Here is a 19,616-nt window from a genome sequence, read left to right on the forward strand (position 1 = left end):
TTTATACCACAGCGAAGATGGCAGACGCTCTGAGTGCCCGACATTAAGATTGATCCGGAGGACAGTTTAAATGCATATAAAGATTAAAGGTGGAACTGATAATAAAAAGATAGTGAGGGGAACTAAGAGTGCGGAGTACCACAGTAAAGGCAGGCTTGTAAGTGCCTTTCACTTTTTAGTGTTACATTTAGGCATTTGGCAGACGCTTTTATCCAAAGCGACTAACATTGCTTTTATCCTGTACATTTTACATAGGTATTTGCAATCCCCTGGGATCGACCCCACGTTGTTAACGCAATGCTCTTACCACTTAGCTACAGGAATGCTTTTAAGTATAAAAATCATAGAGATATAAGGTTACATATCCTGTGAGGCATTTTCTACAGCTTCAAAAAGGAAAAGCAAGACAATATGGGTCATTAAGAGCGTGACCAGAAATTGACATTCTGCCAGTAACAATTCCACTGACGCCTTTATACACTCATTTAATGGAAAATAATGGCCTTTATAACAAATCCTAATGTTTAAGCAAATGCCAGGTTTGTCCATAAGATTTTATGTCAAGTTATTATGTCTACATTGGTATTAAAGATAAATTGTACAGATTTTTATTAGAAGATCTTTATGTTAAATATAAACATTATTTAACATTATTTATGTTACCTACAAACGTTATTACACATTATTTATGTTAATTACAAACATTATTAAACAAACATTATAACAGAGGAATTGCTGTATATGAGGCATGATGAGCTGGAAAATATAATATATTATTATTATAGATACTTACATGCACATGATTTTTAACATTCTTTTTTGTACATATTTGTACAAATTAACCTAAGGTGTATTTGTCATTGTTTTGTTTAAAATCTTGTTTTACTTAGCTTCCCCAGAGGTTTCCAATGGCAAGGTTTAGTTTTCACAGCTTGATTTCAGAATGACCTAGACATCTGTGGATGCCACACAGTCTATGATGTTTGCACAGAGTTGTACCAGCATCCGTAGTACAGAAATAGCTTCCACAGGTCATCCTAGAGCTGGTTTAAAAACTGTGTCAAAATAATATGTTTTCATGGATCCTCGATTTATTAAAATGTAAAGCTTCTACAAATTATCCAAGGATTTATTTTAACATGATTTAAAAACGTATAGCATTAATGCATTTTAAGAATTCTGGCATAGGCACTTTACTTTATTTATCTTTATTAAATTTTAAACAATTGAGCAGTGATATTATTACATTAATTACACACACTTCGTTTGTAATCTGGGTTGGAAGGGAAACCAGAGGAAGGGAGGGTGGGATGAAGATTACAAGAAGTATTAAACAACACTGACCTACCAAGTTCATATGAATATACTTAAAAATACATTACAAATGAACTTGGTAGGTCAGTGTTGTTTGATACTTCTTGTAATCTTTCTCCAACCCTCCCTTCCTCTGGTTTTATCTGCAGACTTTCCCTTCCAACACAAAAAAAAACACTTATCAAAAATAAAACTTTGGCATTTACTCATTTCTGACTCATAAATGACATTTTGTTAAAGTAGCTAATGGATTAATGTCTGAAATGACCGAATTTAAATTCTTTATAAAAAAAATGTGAGCCAAAGTATACTAATAGTGTAGCACTATTAATTATTAATTTTCTTTTACAGTTTAATATTCTGCATTATATATTTTTTCGTTCATATGGAGTGAACTTTTTGCCGTTTTATTACTTACATTTACTTCCGGTTGATATCTGTATCTATTTCTTTAAGAACAGCGTGACAGTGGCTCGTGTTTCTATCCCACAGTAAAGATGGCAGACGCTCTGAGCAAAGTGCCCGACGTTGAGATTGATCCGGAGGGAAAGTTTAAATACATTTTAGTGAATATAAAGGTTAAAGGTGGAACTGATAATAAAGTAATAGTGAGGGGAACTAAAAGCGCGGAGTACCACAGTAAGTGAAGGCTTATAAATGCCGAGATCTGCCTCTGCAAGCCAACGAGTAAACAATATAGTTCAGTTAAATGTTTATCAAATCAACTGACATAACGTTAATCCTGTACAAAAGCATACGTTTTGACATAACTTGTGTTTATATAAACGATAGGATATGCGACACTGAGTCAACTTTTCTCATTTAGATCACATATTTGAAAAAGTGAATCCTGCTATGGAGACTTTGGGATTGGAGTGCAGTTGTCTCGGAGGAGGCAAGATTGAGCACATCAGCAATGATAAGAAACTGCGCGTGTTTGGGGAATCTACGGTAATTTTGTATCTATTTACAAGGGAATGTCCTTTGGAGCTAAAGCACCTCATGTGAGGACCTTAGTAGATGCTTTAACTGACCTGTAGAAGTCATCTGCTTTCATTATAATGATGCGGAAGAAAGGGTAGTTCCAAACTTTTTTGTGTTCTGTTGAACACAAAGGAAGATATTTAGAAGAATGTAAGCAGCTGAGATTTCTGGGGTAGTCAAAAAATGGTTGTCAAGAGTGCCCCAGAAATTTTTCCCCTAATTTCTTTAAAACATCTTTTGTGTTTAACAAAACAAAATATATATATAGTTATTTCTACTACGGTAGTCAATGGTGCCTCAGAAATCCATTTGGCCAAATATATTTTGTTGTGTACAACTGAACAAAGAAATGTATACCATTTTTGGTTGGACTATCCCTATAATAAACGGTGACTGAGGTGTGTGTCAGATACACAAAGTGGGCCTTCTTTTAATTTATTTAGTTGTAGAATAAATCAGATCAAATCACAAATTTGTATATGTGTTTGTAAATATATTTCCTACTTTATTTTTTATTTAAATCGTGCATCTCTTGTTTTTTAGGGCTATGGAAAGGCTGACCATGCTGTCACAGTGGAAAAGCTCAAATCTGTCTATAAAGATTATGAAGTCACTATGGAATAAAGTAGTACATTTAAATTCCTGGTAGAATTATTAAAAATACCATTTAATAACATATTATTCTATGTATGTTAAAAGATGATTTTAAATGTTCACACACAATCCCCTGTCAGCCGTATTGAAGCAGACCTTTGATCAAGTACGTTTACATGCACCCCAATGATGTGATTAAACTTTACCTCATTTAAACGCAATAGTTTGATATAAATAATGCGATTAATCTGATAATCGCAACAAGCATAATAATTGAAGTTACATATGTGGCGTACACCGGTTTAATTTGCAATAAGAAGGCATGTAAACTCCTTAATCGCATTTTTACTGCTCTGACCAAGGTGCGCAAGCACTTCTGTTACGCACCTTAAGAGCAAATTCATGGTAAACCTGACAGTCTAAAGTTTTACCATGAACACAACTCTCTTCTAGCAGTCTTTGCTCCTTATCTTCATACAGATACAGCGCAAACCCGATGACCGCTTACACAAACACTGCAGAGACATTTCCATCATATTTCTGAAATTAACACTGTGCTGAATAACTTGGAAACAAATCCGGATGAAGACATTTAGTATTTGAGGCCATTCACACGAAGATATTAAAGTTGCGATTGTTTTTACTTCCGTATTCTGACACATTTCCAAGTGAAACGTTTTTCACAGGGAATTGATTGGATTTGTAATAAGAAGTGTTGCATTGATTCTGAAATGAAACTGGCAGCAGACTAACAGTTGAAGGGGATGAGTTAAAGGATGATTCGGCCAATGCTGTCTAATTTACGTCATTTCAGGTGTATAGTCATTTCAGAGCGGAAGTGCATTTTTTTTTAGATTTTGATTTAAGATTACGAGGGTACATGAAAAGAAAATGACCCACATTGAAATGCTATTTACTATAAACACTGCAATATTTCATGAAAAAATAAGAATTGTCATTTTTAATTTCACTGGGACTTTAAAACGATAGCCAGTAACATGCCTACTGTTCCCGAGAGCATTGTTTGTACTGCGTATTATAGCAAATAATCAGAATAATTAAAACTGTTTTATTTGAGCAGTAAATCTGAATAATTCAAACTGGCCTTGTTATCTAACGGTAGGCCTAGCGTGTTGACAAAATGTCAGTCTCTTAAAAGCGTCTGCCAAATGAATAAATATAAATGTAAAACTGCATGTAAATTGGATTGAAGAGGTTTGCTCATGTCATGTAACCATGTTAGTGTGATTAAATCCTTAATCTGATTATAGGAAATAATCACATTATTGGTTTGGATGTAAACTGTCTTGATACACTACACAACGGTTAATCCGTACAGGAACTCTCCTTGTGGAGTGATGAACGTATCCTGTCTCCATCAAGGAATGTGTCTGTTTAGAGACCGGGAGAGGATGAAAGAGTTTCTCAGAATGAGTCATGTTAATCTCATACTGGACTGTCCGTCTGTCGATCTATCTATCTATCATTCATTGATACCTTCATTCATATTTAAGTAAACCAAACTATAATTTTTTATATAAAATAATATATAGAATTTTGGCTCACTTAAAATTTCATTATAAAAAGCCATGATTGTGCAAAGCTTAACATTTAAATAGATTGATATCTGATAATATATGTTCAAAAAAACACATCAGAAACCTAATTATAAAGTCTCCAATTTGAAAAACTGTGTGTTCTGTAAAAGAGATTTTTCCATCCTGTTTTGAAGTCTTCATCAGCTTCCTGCATCCTGAGACCTTGAATGAAAGAATATGACCCCATTGTCTGTAATGCTCACTTTCAATTTTATACACATCTAATGGCTCAGCTTTGACGATCAAACTGAGAAGTCTGAAAACTAAATTGTATATTAATCGTTATAGGTTCCGGCAAATATGAGGGTTATGTCTGTTTACAATAGCCTTCCCCAAAAAAACTAGATAGATAATAGATTCATTAGTTAATAAATATTGTTTACATTCAACATATCAACAAGATGTAGAGCTGTGAGTTATCGAGTTCCATTTTCCCTGTGAAATTCCCATCTTCCTGTGACGAGTCTATTTGAACATAATGGTGCAGTATTTGGAGTTCCTGTAGATGTTATCTCCATCATAAACTTTCCCTAATGTTTCCTCTAGCATGTGGCTGGCATATGTCTTCTCACTTACGGTCAAGGATGTTAACAAAAATAGGTGTCGTTCTATAAAGTGCAAGTGGTAGTTAAAGTATTGCCAGACAACATTCTCACCTATTCTCCAGACAAGAATAGTTTTGGAACGCCCCAGGTTACGTGTGTTACAGTAATTTTATTGATGTGTGTTGCAAGACAACTTACAGGAACCGCAGCATCCATTTTAAATACTTAAACAGTCACAATACAATTGGGCAGCATCTTAGTAGGAAAGTCACTTCCAAAAAGATAACTTTCCGTATAAAAAGTAGTTTAATCAGAATATACGGATTGTTTTGAGTGACCATATGGAAAAACACAGGCTGTTTGAAATAGAAAATCACAGCTATATGCCTACTGTACTATTAACATTACATAAAAGGAAAAAAGTGTAAAACATGTATTCTTGCAAAATGCACTTCACATATAATCTAAACAGCCAGACCTACTATTGGAGTGAGCCAGCACACCCAATTTATAATATTGCAATGTTAATTCGCTGATTTAAATGGCCTAGAAAACAATCAAGCCTACTTCAAGGTGGGCAGAGTTTGTAGTAGATATTAACTGGCGTAAAGAACCTGTTACTGCATTCTGGAAGCTGTAATAATGAGGCTTAGGCAATGGCTTGTTGGCCTTTTAATGCTTGTTGTATTGCTTGTTTCTGTAGTGCAAACGTTAAAGGCTTCATACCCGTATGTCGATAAAACAACATCATCAAACAACTGAGTCTCAGCTAAGGGAGATGCATAGATAAAACTTTCATTACTGCAGACACAATGTGAGCAGTAGTGAATTAAGGCCAGCTTGGATCCTGTATGTTGGCAGAATAGTTGCAGAGGACTTCTGGATTTATTTTCTTTATAGATGATTGGATGTATGAAAGCCCTTCAAATGTTTTCTTTATGGGGAGTGACATTAAATTACGGCGTCTGTAACTGAACTAACACGTGCCCCTTCGTGTTTTTGTGGACAACTGTGGCCACTGCAGTTACTCATGTGAACTCTTCCCCAAGATATTCTTTCAGTGAAAAACATGTGTAACCCTTTATTGAACTTTTAAAAAGTGAGACTTTCTTTGGAGATCTTTGTTTGTCTTCAGATGTTTTAGTGATGCAAAGCAGGCTCCAACTTTCTGCCCCGAGTACAAGATAAGCATTTCAACTGGAGGTTTTGAGGATTCACCAGGAGACCAGTGGTGCTGTATGTATTTCAGTTTTATACTGTAGTCTAGCAGATTGTTATTACATCAACTAAAAATTCATATCTGAAACACAATTGCAAGTTGTTTAAGATATTTTTATGTTGTCAAACTAACATTTCCCGTGATCTCTGACACCACAGCTCAAACTATTATTGTATTATTTTATTGTTGTGAATTGTTCGAAGAAGATAGTTTGAAACGTATGAATGTTAAAATGTACTCAATACGATTTTTCTGCACAATAACAAAATAGTTGTTTAACTTCTGCAAAGTTCACTCTTCATATCAGGTTTCCTGTGGGAAGGAAGAGGCCAAATTGGCCCTCTTCAGGTTTGGGAGAGTCAACATCCTGTATGATTGGCTTGATGTAAATAAAATAAAAAAATGACTGTGTCTGTTATTTAAAAGACAGTTGTTTTATGAGAGTGCTTTCCTATGCCATGTGGGGAGGGTCTATTTAACACAAAACCAAAAGTGTAATTCAAGTGACAACCATATTCTAGGAAGTTATCCAGTCCTCCAGCTGTTGTTTTGCTCTTAGAGAAAGACGAACGTTTCTGAATGTGACCTTAACATGTTTATACTACACTATACATAATTTTGAGATGATATATGCGAGAAACAAAGTAATAAATCTCGCATTAAGTTACCTTCTTCAGCACAAAATCCAGTTTTAAACAACGCTGTAGAACTATTAAAGCGTAATCGTCCTGTTAATCGATTACTGCCACTTTAAATTGAGTTTTGGCTAGATTAACATGTTTCATTTTCTAGCCAATCATCATGGAGTGGGATTTGATGACGAGTTAAAACGTACCTCCCCTAAAATGCGGCGCGAAAATCTTGAGCTGTACCATGTGAAGTTCAAGGGGGGGTTTGAAATAACCAATATGATATTAAATTACACTAGTAAAAGATACAAACGTAACGACTTTGTTTCAATTTCTATATCGCTATATGCTGCCTGCAAAGCGCATTAACCCGTTTTCCAATAAGGTTTATTATCAATATATATTCATTACCAGTGAATGAACTCGCCCGGCAAAAGAGAAAATGAGCGAGGTAAATTCAAAGAAACAAGAAGGTTAGGAGAACAAAACGCATGTTAATACAATATCATAATTTATATTTATTTTAACTTGAATAGTCCACATGAATTGAGGGGGTAAGTTAAATCCTTAGCAGATATTTGTTTTATCAGATTAGCAGTATGAGTAACCTGAAGGCAACACTGTTTACATTTGACCACGAGCACGATTTGTTGCCATCGATGTCATAAATGAACGTATGACATCGGTTTATATCGAATAAAACATTATGTTGTGAAAAACGCATCGTTTAAGTAGCACATTTAAAGTTGATTTAAATGCAGTTTCGTTTTGGAAAAGTGACCACAATGTCTCAAGTGACTCTTTTGGAAGAAATTTCTCAGTGGAACCAGGAAACCTGTCAACAACAACTCAAATCTGTCTTGCCCAAACTAGTTATATCCTTTACTGACTGTCCATGTGTTACACGTGTGTATCTGATTGTTTAGTATTGCATTGTCAAGTTTTAAAATGTATAGATCTGCCTTGACACTTTTCACGCTATGCATCATGATACTGACAGCTGGGAAGAGCACACAAGTAAGTTTGTATTCTGTATCTCTACATTTTTCTGAAAGAATGTGTTAGATTGATCTTGTATGGTATAAAAAAGCTTTTGTTTAGATTTGTTTTCAGACACATCCAGTGAACCTAATAAAGAATAGGCATATTTGCCAAAGTGTCTACTACTACATATTTGTCTTATTTTAATTCATGAATTGGGGTAATATGTGAAGGATTTCCAATGCTTTCCTTAAATTTTTTATTTGGGTCACCTAATTTATTTATTTTTACCTCCACAGATATTTTGCAGATAATCACAAATAGATTCCTTCCTCATCTTTCTTTATCTGAGCTAGAGATGGAATGTTTTTCCAGTGTCTTGCCCAAGGTGTGTTCAATGTATATACGTTTTCCTAATAAACAGGACCTTTAATTTAATGTAAGTGTGTGCATCATGTGTTGACATGTTGCTTACTTTCATCTGCAGGTGGTGAAAATTTTTGCACGTTTCTTTGAAGAAATTGTCAGGCAAGTCGGTGGCCTCTCCAGTCAAAACACGGAGTTGCAGACATTCTTGAGGAATATTCTAAAGGTATGCCAATGTCATAATTTAACTGCAATGTGGTTTAACTGTTCAATGTTGCTTTATTCGCCATTGATAGCGTTTTATGATGAATTGTCCAGATGATGGTCCAGACTTTGGAGTGCCTCTCCGGCTGTGTACGCCATGTCGGGTCTTTTGAAGAGTCTGTCTCCTTGGATGCCATCCGATCTCTGCCCTCCTGCGTCCTCAGAATCTTAAAGGACACTTTTCAGCACTGCAAGGTACAGCAGAGTTTCTAATAAAATGATGGACTGTAAAGACACATTTTGGGAAAAAAGGCTGTTGCCTGTTTATTGCAATCATGTATGTTTTGGGTCATGTAAATATCACGTTTCTGATGTTTGTGTTTACAGGACAGTGAGGTCATGTACAGTGGAAGGCTATCATTGGTGGGAGATCTCCTTCAGGGCTTGTTTAAAGAGGCATACTCTTTGCAGAAGGGCCTGATGGAAGTCTTGGAAAAAATTAAACTTGATGACAGTTCATCTGAGGAGGAGGTTTCGGACATTGTCATAGGTGTGTGGTTTTGTTGGATTTACCCCGCATTACGGTGCCAATGGTTCTAAGAAAGTAACATTCAGTAGTTTAGCTACTTGCCTCCAATAATAAATTGCCTACCTTTTTTATGTGTTTTGTACAGTCGAACCCAAGAATTTGTTATAATTTGTATAAATTACTTTGTCTTTAAACTTATGTTACAGCAAGGGTTATCTGTTCTATCTGGTAAAGACTTTGATATGGTTTGTAACAGTCGTGTTGAATTTTGTGTTTTGACTTCAAGTGATTCACGGTTTGCTGGACATTTGTGCTATCATATCCGGTCTGGACATCGCTCTACATGCCAACACATGGAAATTTATTATCAAGTAAGTATAAAGTATATCCTACTGTTAGCTTTAATAAACACCTGTGTAATATGTGACAGTATGTGATGCTTAATTTTATGAAACTATGCGGAATGTAGTGGTGAGGTTGTGAATTGCAAAAAAACTGGTTTACTCTACCCCCCCTCCTTCGAAGCACTATGGTGGCTGGCACAGGATTAGGATGTTGTAATGTTTTCGCTACTTTGCCAAAGGAGATAACGTTTTTACAAAATGTATTCTAAAGAGCAGTCATCCGTTATGGCTACTGTAGAAACAACATGGCGAATTCCATTTAAGGGGACCCACGGTGTATATAGAAATACCTTGTTCTAAGATAATAAAAACATAACGCTTCACTATGAAAAGTCTTTATACACCTTTGAAGACATAGTAATGTATATAAGATTGCATTTCTGTCAATAGATCCTCCAAAAAATTACACACTGGAATTTTATGGGAGTATTTGCTAGATTACTGAAGCCCAATTAATAGTTGTTTAATTTCAGGCAGAGTGTGAAACACCAGTCTCTCGTGGAAGATCGGCTTCACCACACTCACATAGCTTTCTCATTGTGTGAAGATTTGTGTACATCTGTCCAAAACTGTTTTGTGATGGCTCAACAGATCCAGCAGTCCGGTCTGCAGGTAGAGTGCCAAAAATTAACAGTTCTTTACACAGGAATGTGTTGAGGTTAGATAGATAGATTGTGTTGTTTTTAACACAAGAGGTTTTTTGACCTTGAATGACATTTTTGGAAAGACAACAGTTTATTTACACAATATTCAACTGGAATATTCCATTTGTCATCCATAATATACAGACGTGCTCAAATTTGTTGGTACCCTTACAGCTCCTTGAAATGATCCTTCATTTCTCCTGTAGAGTGATGAAACTAAAAGCTATTGTACCATTTATCCTTGCATGCCTTTGGTGTGTCATAGAATAAAGCAAAGAAGCTGTGGAAAGAGATGAACTGTTGCTTATTCTACAAAGATATTCTAAAATGGTCTAGACACATTTGTTTGTACCCCATAGAAAAGATAATACATAATTGGATTATGATGATATTTCAAACTAATTCGTTACTTTAATTGGTATAAAAGATCTATCCAGTCATATTATCCGTCATTCAGCCTATTAAGTACAGTCACTGTGCTGTATGGTATCATTGTGTGAACCACACTTAACATGGACCAGAGAAAGCAAATGATAGAGTTGACTGAGGAGCTCAGAAAGAAAATAATTGACAAGCATGGTAAAGGCTACAAGACCATCTCCAAGCAGCTTGATGTTCATGTGACAACAGTTGCAAATATTAGTAAGAAGTTTAAGCTCCATGGAACTGGACGCTGCCGGAAGAGGAACATCGACCCTATATTGAACAGAAGGATAGTGCGAATGGTAGAAAAAGAACCAAGCATAACTGCCAAAGAGATACAAGCTGAACTCCAAGGTGAAGGTACGTCAATTTCTGGTCGCACCATACATTGCTTTTTGAGCAAGAAAAAGACCCAGGAGGACTTCACTTTTAAAAGAAAAACATAAAAAGGCCACACTGGTATTTGCTAAAATTCATTTGACAAGCCACAATCCTACTGCGAGAATGTCCTTTGGACAGATGGGTCAAAACTGGAGCTTCTTGGCAAGTCACATCAGCTCTGTTCAAAGACGAAAAAAATCAAGCTTTCAAAGAAGTGAACACCATACATGGAGGAGGCTCGGTTATGTTTTTGGGCTTCTTTGCTGCATCTGGGACAGGGTGGCTTGAATCTGTGCAGGGCACAATGAAATCTCAAGACTATCAAGGTATTTTGGAACGAAACGTACTGCCCCGGTGTCAAAAAGTCAGTCGGAGGTCATGGGTCCTCCAACAGGATAATGACACAAATGCACAGCTAAAATCTCCCAAGGATGGATTAGAACAAAACTTTGGACTATTTTGAAGTGGCCTTTAATGAGTCTGAGTCAAAGTCTGAAACAATGGTGGATGCCAATAACTTTTGTCAGTTATTTCAGAGAAAATTGCGCATTGTTCGGACAGGGACAAATTTGAGCACGTCTGTGTACAGTATACGGTGTTATGATTTGGTGGCTGTTTATTCTGTAATTATCACTATTAACAGCTTTTATCTGTCTTCCTCACTTTGTTTCTCATAGGAAGTTGTGCATTGTCCTGAATTCAAGCTTTTCCAAAAAGCAACAAAGATGTGTAGGTTTTTTGCCAACACCTTAGTCCACTACACAAAGGTAATTAATGGGAAATTTAGAGTTATTTTTTAAAAGCAAAATATTTAGAATCTGATATAGTCAGTGATTTCATGATGATGTCCCTTTTCTTTTCACATCACAGGAATTTAAAGCATTCCTTGCCAAATCGTGCCGTCATTTTCACCAGTGTTATCTTCAAATACACGGGTAGTGAATCATTTTTAAGCAGTTTCTTTTTAAGCAATTTCTTTTCTCTGTGTTTTGTCTATGTCAAGTTTCAGTGATTTTTTTTTTCTCCTTAGGAAGTTCCCGCCGTCTGTGTTGGCGTTATCTGTCCCCCCTGCACTCATTGAGGACTTGAGAGTATCAGTTCTGGTTCCCATGGATGCCATGCTGATGCAGCTCTTGTCCTTCCATCCTTTTGCTGAGTCTGTCCTGGACCCGGGCCATCGTAAGCGTACTTATCATAATAACAGGCTAATCATTGACATAAGTTATTCATCAGGCTTGACATTTATGAAAAGCAGGTCAAGGTGTAGGCGATCATTTCTGAGTAACTACTAAGGAATTCTTTAAACTTGTTTTTTTTAATTGCCTGTACAATATAGGGTTCAACAATGCGCTATTTTCGTAGCTCCTTCAAAATAAAGATCATTTAATTTTTAGCAGAATATTTGGATTTGCCCAACCACTTCAATCCTTATAGATTAACAGTACAATACTTTACATGAGTGTCTATTTTTCCGGTATGTGTATTGAAAATGCTAATCGAATCCCAATTGAGGTACAGAAAATAAATGTAGCCTCATCGTCTTTTCACTTCGCATCTTAAAATCTGTTAACAATCATCTCATCCTTATTTTTCCATGCAAGCAGTTAAATGGATCTCATTTTGCCCGGGTATCCATGTTGAATATTTCATTTATTGAAATTGGCCTTGCATAAACTTTTGACACAGACATTGCTGCCCTTAGCTGACTTAACGCACCGTGACGACCTGTTTAACATTTCCTATATTTTGACCTGTCCTCATCCAACTATAGATCACTCAACCAAGTTTGTTGTGTTCTTTGTTATGTAAGTTGTGGCACACTGCCTGCAACATTAACATTTCAGTCTATGAAAAGTGAAACAAAGTAGTGATGGATTTTTTACATTTCCGGGACATGGTTATAATGGGTGCCGAGAGACCTACTGTCATCTCGCAGCTATCACGCATTTCTGAGTGAACATCCTATAGTCTTCCCAGTCACCTTAAGTGATCAAGTACCCTGATTTTAGTTAAGCATCCACAACCTTAGGAAAATGCAATTAAAAAAGAAAATGTTTATTCCACCCATCTGTTTTTGATGTTTTTGTGTTTTCCAGAGTACAGTACAGAGCTTTGTCTACCACAATGTCTGCTACTGGTGAATGTTTTGGGTAAAATCTCCCAGTCAGAGGAGGCATTGGGGCTGTGGAGTGATGGCAGCCAGTTCTCTGAGGAAAATCCCAGGTAGGTCTGTAGTTGGAGTAAACTAATGATACAATGTGATACCTGGTCTGTTTATAACAAAAGAGACTAAATGCATGCGTTCTAAAATAAAAAAGAACTTATTCCAAATATACATAAAAGACTAAGGAATTCAACCGTGTACAGTTCATTATAATCAATAAATCATCAATGTAATGTTTGCATGGCTATGTCCTGGAAAAATGTTGTTTATTTTAGGGGGGAAAATCACAACCAGTCACCACAACTTTAAATAAAATTCTGAATTATAAAGAACAGTGGGAAGTGGGAAGAAATGAGACCTTTGCTAAAAGGAACAACACAGGAAAATTGTTCATGACCCTTGTGGTTCCCCCTCATTCTAACCGAGATAAACTTGGCACTCTTACAAGATGCGTTTTAATCAGGTTTTCCATCCTTTTAAAAATAATCCTTTCCATGTTGATAGTCCTCAGACTTTGTGCTTTTGTTAGCTCTGATTTCCCATAGTCTCGTCAAATTTGATTCAGACACACTTAATATTTTTATATTCGTGCCATCAGATCAAAATAACAATTATTCAGTATCTCACAGAATTCTGGATTCTCTAGAATAGATGTTCTCAAATTGTTCAAATCAAATTAATCAAATTAGTTGTTCCAAGTACCACCTTATGACCGCCATAGAAAATAAAATGAATAAACACTTAATTTAATAGAGCTGTGAATCATTATCATAGACATCCTCCTCCAATTCTAATGTATTATTAATAAAACAAACACGTTTTTTATTTACCAGCTGTTTTCAAACTATAGAACATGAAATAGGGCTTTTAAAAAGAGTTTTATTGGGGGATTTATTAACTTTGAGGGGACTTGCAGAAAGACTACGAACTTATATTGAAGCCAAACAATGTGAAAATAATTTTTAACACAGAAGATAAATAAACATACGTATACTTAAACATCAAGAGAACAGCTCTATATAACAAAAAGAGATTTACACTTTACTACCGCGACTTTTGTCAAAGTGAAGCATCAAAACTAAATCGCAACGCACCCTTAATTAATTTAACTTCGAGTAGATGCAGACATGTGTTAAATGAGCCCTTTACAGCATTAACAACAGCTTAAAACACCTGTACAAGTGCGAGAAATACGTAAGTAACTTAATTTGTAACCAGCTCATGGAGTGATTCATAACACAAAATGTAAATTAATATATAGTTTTTAATTTTCGGTCACATCACATACCACCGGGGTCTATTCAAAAAAATGTCTTTATGCTTTTGCCTTAAAAAAATGTTTGTATCAAAGGCTCTGCCACTTTTTGCAGATGGTCTGTGTTTGAGGCAGTGTTGCAGAGTTTCAGAAAATGTGTGTTGGAGCGTGCGGTCCCCGTGACGTTGCCGGGGGTGATGCTGCGGGGTCAAGCTCAGGGTACAATCAGCCTCCACCAGCAAGTGTGTGTTCATATGTGTGCCTGCGTGGCTGCGTTGCCCCCTCAACACTTTGCTCCATTGGTTAGTACACTCATAAATGCACAGTGAAATCTCCTGGTTAATCGGTTAACAACGATTGATATTTAGCTCTTTGTACAGTGTGAGTTGACGTTGCTCAGTGAAGCAAGAGACAAATTGGTTGTATATCATGTAAAGAATTTAGAATGTCATGTCTTGTTTGAACAATCCTTGTTTTATTTTTTATATATGGTTGTTTTTGTTAAGAATTAAGTATTTATAAAGTAATGATTTTCATTAACATGGAATTGTAAAAATGATGATCTTTAATCATTGCAAAATGTGTACATTTGAAAAGTCTTATTTAATGTCAGTCAATAAACGCTGATATCACTTTATACCTAAGAACTCAAGGTGACAAACTGCTTCTTCAAGACATAATGTCATTTACAGGAAAGTGCATATAATTTTGCTGTCTTCTCTGTTTCCTTCATTCAGGAGAGTTCACTATTAGCCGCCGTACTGCAGCCAGACACACAGACGGCTGTTTTGGCCATGGATGTGTGGTGCTTCCTGGCGCGGTGAGTGTTGATCCACACCCCTGACTTCTGTGACTAAAGCTTTCCACATCTCACTTTGATGGCCAACATGAGCAATCACGCGACCATCCTGTGTTAAATCCCTTTTAGAATTAAAAGTACAAAGTACAAACATCTACATACCATTCAAAGGTATAAACTTATACACATTATACCGTGTATCAGCTGTTATCAGTGGTATACTAGGAATAAAAATTTACGGAAGATTCTGTGAAGAACAACATAATAAAGTTGTTTTCTCTCGCTCTACAGGTATGGCTCGGCCGACTTGTGTTTTCATCATGTCCACGTTGTTGCTCACCTGGTGAGTGGAGTCGGTTCAGTATGTGACCTTTATGTGTTCTTTACACCCTGACTGAACTGACAATGTAAAATGAACATGTGGGAGAGCACATCTTTTTTTTGCTTTGTATTTAATGAGAGAAGCCCCTGTGTTATTCTAAAGTTTTATCAGAATTTTTTTCCAGAAGATCTTTAGTAGTGAACTTGCTTCTGTGACCTGTATTGTTATTGTCCCCTGCAGATAAGTTCATGTCCTGATAAAGGTTATCAGTTGGTTCACTTGGCCCTGCTACTGAGACGCCTGCTTTTTCTCATGACACCAAAACATCAGGTTTACTTCCTGTTCTTTTCTAGCATACGAATAGACAACTTTGTCCGCAATTTTACATCACCTTTGCCTTGATTTTTAGAACACTGCTGAGTTTGTGTTTTCTTCAGCTTCCTAATATTGTTGGGTTCTATTTAAGTTGTAGAGCATCTCTTTTTTTCAAGACAGTCTGTCTTTAAAATGTGATGAAGTATGTTTTTGTGATGTGTTTACATCAGATGGAGTTTGTGGAGCGTTTCCCTCCCTCTCAAGAGGAGAACCTGTGTGTCTGGCGTCACATTTTGCTGAGGTGTCTGAGCACGGAGGCGTGTGTGCGTGTGGAGGAAGAGGTGCTCTCCAAAGCCTCTGATGCGCTGCAGGAATGGCAGGACAGCGGCTACAGACTGGGAAACATATTAAGAGTGGTGAGAGACGCTGATGTCAACATCTGCAGCAGACTTTGTTAGCGTCTATAAAATAATGCTTTAATTTTAAAGCTGACAAAAATGTTCTTACAGTTCGATTTTGATTTGCAGTCTGATCCCAAAATTATGTTCAACTCATCTCAGCAACATAAGTCAAGGTGGCTTGTTGCCACATTTATCTTAAGTTCTGCATAAAAGCAGTTTTGAAATGTGCGTCGTACCCAAGTTAAGACTTTAGATTAGATCCTTTTTTTCCCCACATTGCCTTTGTGACATCTATAATTGTTTGTCAATCAGATTGATCAGTCAATCTGAGATCCATATTCAAGGTCCAAGACTATAAAATCTGCCTCGTGCAATGATCTGGCCCTGAACATATTATGATAAGAGAATTAAGTAGATTGAAGTTTTGATATAAATAACAAAGCCTTGCACATAGATATTTTAGCCAGGCAGAATTCAGGGTCTTGCATTGTGTTCTCAGCACTTATGTTTCGATTGTGTTTTAATAACAGCTTGTTATATATATTCGTCTGCTCTTAAAAACAGCCTTGTATCTCATAATCGTCCTTAAACAAAACCCTTGACTCCTTTGTTTATTTATGGTTTAGAACAGGGTGCTGGGATGTGTGCTGGTGGTGATGGGAGGGAGCAACCTGCATGCAGAATCTGTGGTGTCTTCTGTGAAGATCATCTCTCTGATGTGGAGTCGTATGTGTAGCAGCCAGGTGAGTTGAGCCAAACTTAAGCACACACACTCAGAAAGATGTAATTCCGTAAAATGATTTATATGTTCTACTAGTGTGTAGTTGGTGTATGTGCCTACATTTTCATCTATTGTTCGTTGCTGTTGCCAGGTTCAGATATATCCTCCTCTCCAGTGCACAGTGAAGTTACTCCTGTCAATATCAGCTGCTGTAATCAAAAGTGTAGAGCCACATGTTATCATTCAGGTGATCTGCTTTACCGTGTCACATTGGATGGGGTGGGTTTTTTTTATGGAGCTCAATTGTGACCCTGGACAACAAAACCAGTCTTAAGTAGCACGGGGACATTTTTAGTAATCGCCAAAAATACAAGGTATGGGTAAAAATGACAGATTTTTCTTTTATGCCAAAAATCATTAGGATATTAAGTAAAGATCACATTCCATGAAGATATCTTATACCGTAGATGTATAAAAACTATTTTTGTGAATGGGTGGCCTTCCACATTGCCTCTGATTAACAACTTCAAAGGTGATTTCCTCAATATTTTGCTTTTTTTTGCTTCCTCAGATTCCACCTTTGTAAACAGTTGTTCTTCCGCCAGATATTGTCCTATTCTAACAAACCATATAATCAATAAAATGCTTATTTCTTCAGCCTTCAAATAATTTTAAAAATCAAAAAATTGACCCTTAAGACTGGTTTTGTCGTCCAGGATCACATTTGTCTTTTTATATACGGTTATGGTTTCATTTTTTGGCACCTTGCAGGCTGTTTCCTGTTTGAGTGAATTGAATCTGCAGAAATGCCCGGATGACCTCCTCATAGCTGCCTTGGAGTTTCTTGCCTCCATGGGGAAAGTATTTGTTCCTCCCAATATTCAGGTAAGAGTTAAATGACTTAATTGTTTCTTAAAGAGGAAATGATTCCCAGTTGACTATTTTGTGTGCTTATAAAAACATATTTGTGTGTGTGCTCACAGGGTCAGGTTCTGCCCAGACTCAGTGCGCTGTTTAATGGTCTCCTGACTCACCCGTCCTGGCTCCTATTCCAGCATGTTCTGGAGGCGTTTGGTCTCTTTGCAGAGGTCAGAATTTCCCTTTTGACTAATAATAAATGTCATTAGTTGTTTAAATCTAATTTGGGGTAAATCAATGTACGCAACACATAAATGAAAACAAAATCTACAAGTTTTTGAGGTCATGTTAAGTTTAATGTAGCTAATGTTGTTATTCATCTTTCTTTTGATTCTTAAGATAACCAACCACGAGGAAGTTATTTCCCAGACTTTAACATCAGAGGAGGTCAAAACCAAAGTGATAAACTTCCTCAGTAAGGTATGTTGAAATGCATAGTTTAAATGTTCACTGTCTTTCTGCAGTTCGTGCTTCTCTTGATAACTGTATTACTCTCTACACTACAGACCGTCTCGCAGAGGGAGTCTGCGGTAGAAAGATTGGGACGTCTGAAGGAGGATAGGAGCATTATAGAAAATCACTGTGAAACACTGGATAGAGAGAAGAGCTTACTTGTACACACAGCTCCTGCTGAGGAGGTGAGTCACGTCCATGCAAGAACAGGCAGTCAATTTATTAGTGCGTACGTGCCTATGTGTCATCTCTAAAGAAGTATGTTTTAGTAATTCTATAACCACGTGTCTCTATTGCAGTGCCAGCCATGTCCGAAAAGGGCAAGACAAGAGACCAAAGCAGAAGAGGAGTACGAGCGATATCTCCAAACGGCAGAAAGTGCGTTGAAAGCTCTACAGTCAATAGAAAGGCCCGGCTGCAGCCCGTCACCTCCGCAGTGGGTCAGGGTCAGACTTGAGGCTCTACAGACACTTATTACTCAGATCAACACCACTACAGATGAGGAGTCCTGATTTAACTACACCATCACCTCTACTTTGATTTTTACACAACCTGTTTCTTTCATATTAAATTGACTAAAATCAATGTTTGTGTGGAGAGGGGTCACTCTGAAATTATTTTTTTTATTAAACTATAATTAAAGAGAAATATGGGCTTTTATTTTGTGTTGATACGTAATATTTTGACCGGTCATAATCGGTGTTAGGGTGGGGTTGATATGGGTTTTTAAACTCGGTCCAGTTGATGCACGCTACCAAGCGACGCATTTACAGCACGCGCTCATACTTGGACGTGTCACAACTAAACCGCGGCTGTCGGACGTAAATATTACCTATTTGATTCCTTACAATAGTAATAATATGTAAAAGGAGCGATTTGTATTTGATTTTTATATAAAAATAGCGTAGGTGCTTTACAGAAAGTTATAAAACATGTTTATTTAATGATCAACATTCGCATTACAATATCAGGAGAAATAATAATCCTCAAAATGGAACGAATGTGTATTTTCCCTATGTTTTAAAATTGATATGGTTTTGAGATGATACTGTCTAGGTGGGATTATTTTTAATATTGTCCCTTGAGTTTATAAGGACTTTGCTGTGTGAAGAATAACATAGCAAATAAAACCTAATTAAATAATTCAACAAAAAGCCTTTTGCTTGATACACGTCAGTAGCTCACGCGCATTGACTCGTGCCTGCTTTTATTTTTCATTGATGGTCAAATGCGATGATTATACGGCAAAATGGACTTTTAACAACAAAGTGTTTTAATTAGTAAACATTTATAGAATAGATGTAAATATTGCCGTTACAAGTTATATTTCTAAAATGATCATTCTCATAATAAACATTTCTATATTCTGCTCTAATATATGACAGTTTTAAAATTAGGGTCTAGATTGCAAATATGGAAATGTATGGCAAAAACATGAGCACATTTTATCAAT

At 36.5% G+C, this 19,616-nt stretch overlaps 2 protein-coding genes across 6 annotated transcripts; both read left to right on the forward strand.

Annotated features, from left to right (window-relative positions):
• The first annotated feature begins 1,776 nt into the window (after window positions 1-1,776).
• si:dkey-51e6.1 (uncharacterized protein LOC558617 homolog) lies at window positions 1,777-2,937 on the forward strand. Its single transcript, XM_056764016.1, has 3 exons — window positions 1,777-1,953; window positions 2,141-2,265; window positions 2,842-2,937. The coding sequence occupies exons 1-3, from the start codon at window positions 1,812-1,814 to the stop codon at window positions 2,920-2,922; spliced, it is 348 nt and encodes a 115-aa protein (XP_056619994.1). The 5' UTR covers window positions 1,777-1,811; the 3' UTR covers window positions 2,923-2,937.
• A 1,775-nt stretch (window positions 2,938-4,712) lies between these two features.
• Window positions 4,713-19,477, forward strand: firrm (fignl1 interacting regulator of recombination and mitosis). Of its 5 annotated transcripts, none has more exons than XM_056764008.1 (25): window positions 4,713-6,271; window positions 7,645-7,758; window positions 7,861-7,900; window positions 8,164-8,252; window positions 8,352-8,456; window positions 8,549-8,689; window positions 8,822-8,984; window positions 9,250-9,334; window positions 9,841-9,979; window positions 11,493-11,582; window positions 11,686-11,750; window positions 11,846-11,994; window positions 12,912-13,038; window positions 14,350-14,536; window positions 14,972-15,054; window positions 15,325-15,376; window positions 15,596-15,685; window positions 15,901-16,086; window positions 16,698-16,814; window positions 16,944-17,039; window positions 17,564-17,677; window positions 17,776-17,880; window positions 18,050-18,130; window positions 18,217-18,348; window positions 18,463-19,477. In XM_056764008.1, the coding sequence occupies exons 2-25, from the start codon at window positions 7,669-7,671 to the stop codon at window positions 18,673-18,675; spliced, it is 2,739 nt and encodes a 912-aa protein (XP_056619986.1). In that variant the 5' UTR covers window positions 4,713-6,271; window positions 7,645-7,668; the 3' UTR covers window positions 18,676-19,477. The 5 variants fall into 5 exon arrangements, with proteins under 5 accessions (XP_056619986.1, XP_056619984.1, XP_056619985.1 ...); XM_056764006.1 differs by lacking the exon at window positions 4,713-6,271 and adding an exon at window positions 6,998-7,437; XM_056764007.1 differs by lacking the exon at window positions 4,713-6,271 and adding an exon at window positions 6,998-7,437 and having other exon boundaries at window positions 7,661-7,758.
• The last annotated feature ends 139 nt before the right edge of the window (window positions 19,478-19,616 follow it).

The sequence above is a fragment of the Triplophysa dalaica genome, chromosome 13 (assembly GCF_015846415.1).
Source record: "Triplophysa dalaica isolate WHDGS20190420 chromosome 13, ASM1584641v1, whole genome shotgun sequence".
Classification (NCBI taxonomy): Eukaryota; Metazoa; Chordata; class Actinopteri; order Cypriniformes; family Nemacheilidae; genus Triplophysa; species Triplophysa dalaica.